General features: G+C 43.3%; 1 protein-coding gene across 1 annotated transcript in view; it reads left to right on the top strand.

The window, feature by feature from the left end:
• Nucleotides 1-5,000, top strand: part of LOC125027906 (kin of IRRE-like protein 1) — a 512,044-nt gene that overhangs the window by 475,910 nt on the left and 31,134 nt on the right. The window contains exon 8 of the mRNA XM_047617034.1: nt 1,117-1,247. Within this exon, the coding sequence (XP_047472990.1) occupies nt 1,117-1,247 (131 nt within the window). The remainder of the gene's footprint in view (nt 1-1,116; nt 1,248-5,000) is intronic.

The raw sequence follows: 5,000 nt of genomic DNA, 5'->3' as shown, positions 1-5,000 counted from the left end.
TTATTAAAAACTATTGTTATAGATGGTATCATAATCTTTAGTATTACTTGCATTATGATAATTTTATAATGTTATACTTTCGTGCATTGGTGGATACTAGAGCCAAAATAAGTTACACATTCTTACGGTTATTGATCAGTGTTTGTACGTGTCTATGTATATATGCTTACGGCGAGTGTATATGTGCATAACGATGCGCGTGTATTGTTTAATACGTGTGTATGTTACCCGCGTCTTGCACACACACTAGTTCTCCTTCTCCGGCACTTGGGCGCGGAGCAGCGGTAACAAAGATCCCATAATCCCAAGCTGGAGAAAGCCATTGGTTACCTGCATAATAAACTAGGCGAAACGGCTCTCCAGATTTTAGGATCTTGCCTTCACCAGACTGGCTAATTAAGAGGAAAATAGTGGTTAATTATGATTGTATCTTTAAAAATGGTCGAAGTGGTAGGGTTTAGCTCACTGTAATTATTTGGCTTTGTTTTGCTGTGTGTGTTGTTTGTTGTGGAGATATGATTGGTTCTGGTTACTTTCCGTGTGTTATGTGTGGGTGTTTAATGCTATAGGAATCTTGGAACTGATTTGCTTTTCATATTATGCCTGATTCGAAAGCATACAAACGTCTCAGCTGAAATAGCTTCAGGAGATTTTGATTTCATCTTCATTTCATCTTTTTCAACTCTCATTTTTTCTTTATTTTTTACATTATTTTCTTAAGATTCCCATTCTACTCTAGATCATATATGTTTAAAAAAATAATTTTAAAATGTCGTCTTTTAATTTATTTCCTGTTTTTTTTCAGATTATCTTATTATGCTCCTCATTCGACTCTAAAGCATATATGTTAAAAAAAAAAATTTCAAAATATTTTACTGCTAGGTCAAAGTTCTCTCTGTTCTTCCTTCTCTTCTCCAATTATCGCTCTATTCGAGTGCATTTGTTCAAAACTCAAAACTTCGAAAATATTTTCTGTGAATTGAATGTTTCTTCCCTATTAATTTCTGTTTCCCTCCTCTCCAATGCCCTCTCTACCCGAAAGCAATATTTTAAAAATCATTTTCGAAAATGTTTTCCTGTGAGTTCAACCTTCTCCTGTTCCTCCTCCTGCTGCAGACAAGCCCGTGGTGACCCTCCAGATGGGCAGCACCTTAGACCCGGAGAACATCAAGGAAGGGGACGACGTGTATTTCGAGTGCCACATCAATGCCAACCCGGAGGTCCAGCGGGTACTTTGGTATCATAATGTGAGTATTGAGAGAAGAGTCATTTCAAGCATCCTCAGGGTAACGTGGATATTCGGAAGGATATTTGTGAAGAAATTTACGTATAAAGATAATTTTCATGAATTTAGTTGGTTATTTGCATTCATTTTATAGGAGGTTTACTTATAAGGATATTGATTTACTAGTGCATGTGTTCATTCATACTAAAGGGTGAATGTATTTTGCATGGACACATGCATGCTTATGCACATGCCCAGGATAAACACACTCACACTCACATACACCTACACACACACACACGCATGCACACACGCACACACACACACACACTCACACAAACATATAAACACGCACACATATGCACATGCCGACACACGCGCTCGCCCACATGCACACACACACAGACACGACGACAAAGAAACGATCGTAAACACACGCATAATGAATAGATTATAAACACGCACAGCCACCCACCTACCCCCCCCCCCCCCAACCCCCCCAAGATACACACGGACAAACACATCAGATAGAGATTAGAGAGAAATCGTAAAAGAGAGAGAGCGACAGAAAGAGAGAGAGAAAATAAAAGGAAGAGAAACATTATCATAATTTCAAAGGTATCATCATCATCATCATCATCGTCTCCATGTTTTCTTTCTCGGCCATACTATTTTTCTCTCGTGTTTATAATCCCGAAGAACACACTTGCACAGAGGAGGGTAATGGCCTCAGAGGAGCGGAACTTTCTCTCTCTCTCTCTCTCTTCCTCTCTCTCTCTCCACACTCCCTCTCCCCTTCCCTCATTCGCATCCCCCCCCCCTTCTTCTTCCTTTGCCCTTCCTCTGCTCTCTTCTCTCCTCTCCTCTTTCCTCTTTATCCGCTCTATATTCCCTCTTTTTTTTTATTCTTTTATTCCTTTCCTCCTTTCACTACTCAAACACTCGCTTCCCTGTCCTCTCCTCCTCCTCCTTAACCCTACTTCCTTTCCTCTCCTCCCCCTTCCCCCTCCCCACCCTCCTTCCCCTGCTTTCACACTTCTCTCTCTTCTTCCTTCCTCCTTCTTCCTTCTCCTACTCCACTTTCCTATGCCACTTTCTCTTCCTCCCTTACCTCCATTCCCTATCCCGACGCTTGTGTGTGTGTGTGTCTCCTTCTCTCCCTCTTTCTCTCTCTCTCTCTATGTCTCTGTCTCTCTCTCTCTCTCTCTCCTCTTTCTCTCTCGATTCACCCCCCCCCCCCTCTCTCTCTCTCTCTCTCTCTCTCTCTCTCTCTCTCTCTCTCACTTTCTCTGTCTGTCTGTCTATCTCTCTCTCTCCATTCCCCCTTTTCCCTCTTCCGTCCTTCTCTCCCCCTCTTCCTTTTTACCTTGAGGCTCTTATTTGGTCTCATGATCTTTATCTCTCTTCCTTTGTTCTTGTTCTTCTTGCTGCTATTTTTGTTTTGTTTTCTTTATTTATTTTATCTTCACCTTCTTTGTTTCCTCTCATTTTCCTTCCTCATTTACCTCGTTAGATAACTATCTATATTTTTTAAATTTATCAATCCATCTCCTTAGCCTTCTTCATCTTCTTCCATTTTTCATTTCTTTTTCTATCTTCACCATTTATCGGTATCTCATATCACATCCTTATTTTTTATCTTTATGTTCTTAATCCTTTCCACTATTTCCATTTTTTATCTTTATTTTCTTTCTTTCTTTTTCTTACTCTTCTTATTATTATTATTCCCTCCTTAAGTCCTTTTTTTTCTTCTTCTTTCTCTTTATTTTCTTTCTTTCTTCTTTTTTCTTACTCTTCTTCTTATTATTATTCCCTCCTTAAGTCCTTTATTTCTTCTTCTTTTCCTTCTTCTTCTTCTTCTTCTTCTTCTTCCCCACTTCCTCAATCCTTCGAGTCATTAAAGTGCCAAAAATTCGCATAAAATTCTTCGGCGGAGAGTGTCTTTCGGCCACGCCATTCCTCCTCTCGCCCTCCATCCCTCCCTCCCCCTTCTCATCTTCCTCCTCCTCTCCTCCTCCCCGTTCTCCCCCTTCTTATCTCCTCCCCTTCCTTTCCTCCCCTTTCTTATCTTCCCATTCCCCCCCTGCTTCTCATCTCCCCCCTCCTCCCCTTCACCCCTTCACCATACACTTTTCCTCTTCCTCTCCCTTCTTCTTCCTTCCCCTCCTCCTCCCCTTCTCTTATACCCTCTCCCTCCTCCTCCCTCCTCTGCTCCCCTTTCTTATCTTCCTTTTTACCTCCTCCTCCCCCATCCCCTCCTCCTCCTTCTTCTCATCTTCCTCCTCCTCCCCTTCTTATCTTTTCCCTCCTTTCTCTCCCTCCTTTATACTCTCTTCCATCTCATGTTCCTCCTTAATATCCCTCCTTCCTCTCTTTCCTTCCCTCATAACATTGCCCTTCGATTTCTCCTTCCTATATTTTCCTTCGCCTCTCTCCCTTTTCCCGATTCCTTTCTCTTCCTTTCCTCCCCATTCATTACCACCCATTGCCCCACCTCCTGCTTTCTTTTCAGTATTTCTCCCTCCCTCCACCCCCCTCTCTACTCCCCCTCTCCATTCCCTTCTCCCTTCATCCCCCTCCCCCCCTCCATTCCCTTTACATCTTCATCCCCCTACTCTATCCTTCTTCCCCTATCATTCTCCCTCCTCTCCATCTCCTCTTTCATCTTCCTCCCCTCCTCTTCCTCCGTCCCCCAGCTTCCATTCCCCTCCCCCGCCCCCTCCATTTACATCTTCCTTCCCTTTCTAAACCGTCCACTTTCCCCTTCCCCTCTCCCTCCCTATCCCCTCTACCCTCATCTTCCCCTCTCCCTCCCTACCCCCTCTCCCCTCCCTCCCCTCTGGCCTTCCCCTCCCCCACATCCCCACCTATATCGTGACTCCTTCGCTAATGCCCCATTTACATTGCACGTTTACGGCATAATGACCCCAGGGTAGCTCCATGATGCAATTGCAACCTATAAAACCTAATCGCTACGCAGGAAAAAGGAAAGTTTCTCGGGGGTCTTCATTTTTTTGGAAGGCTGATTTTTTTTTTTTTTTCTCTAATTCTCTTTCTTTCTTTCTTTGTCTTTTTGTATCTGTGTCTGTGTCTCTGTCTTAATTTCTGTCTTTGTTTCTATTTCTATTTCTCTCTCTCTCTCTCTCTCTCTCTCTCTCTCTCTCTCTCTCTCTCTCTCTCTCTTTATCATGTCATTTCTTTCACTTCTTTTATATCTTGTTTGCTCTTTGCTTCTCTCTATTTTCCCCTATTTCTTTTTTCATTTTTTTTTTAAAGTGAAGTCTCTTTCTTCATTCGTATAGCAAGCCCGCATATAATAAACAGGCACTGAGGAAGTTTCAAAACCATCATCATTTTCCCATAAAGAATCTTGTTTACCTCTTTGCAACAACACTGCCCATTCCTTGCAACACCACCTGCTTAACCTCTCTCCAAATATCCACAAATAATCTCCATTTACTCCTCTGACATTCATCTCCATCATCTGTAACTTTATCTCTCCGCCCACCCCCCTCTTTCATCTCCATCTTCGTAAACAGCATCTTCCCAGACGCAGAGGGAGGAGGAGGAGGAGGAGGGGGAGGGAGAGAGGGAGAGGAAAGGGGATGGAGGAGGAGGAGCAGGAAGATGGAAAGGGAGAGGAGAGGGGAGGGGAAATTTGGGATGAAGGAGGAGGAGGAGGAGGAGCAGCAAGATGGAAAGGGAGAGGAGAGGGGAGGGGAAATTTGGGATGAAGGAGGAGGAGGAAGAGGGGAGGAAGATGGAAAAGGAGGGG

Source organism: Penaeus chinensis, chromosome 8 (genome assembly GCF_019202785.1).
Source record: "Penaeus chinensis breed Huanghai No. 1 chromosome 8, ASM1920278v2, whole genome shotgun sequence".
Classification (NCBI taxonomy): Eukaryota; Metazoa; Arthropoda; class Malacostraca; order Decapoda; family Penaeidae; genus Penaeus; species Penaeus chinensis.
Note: the sequence above shows the minus strand (reverse complement) of the source record. Positions and strands in the feature narration are given on the sequence as shown.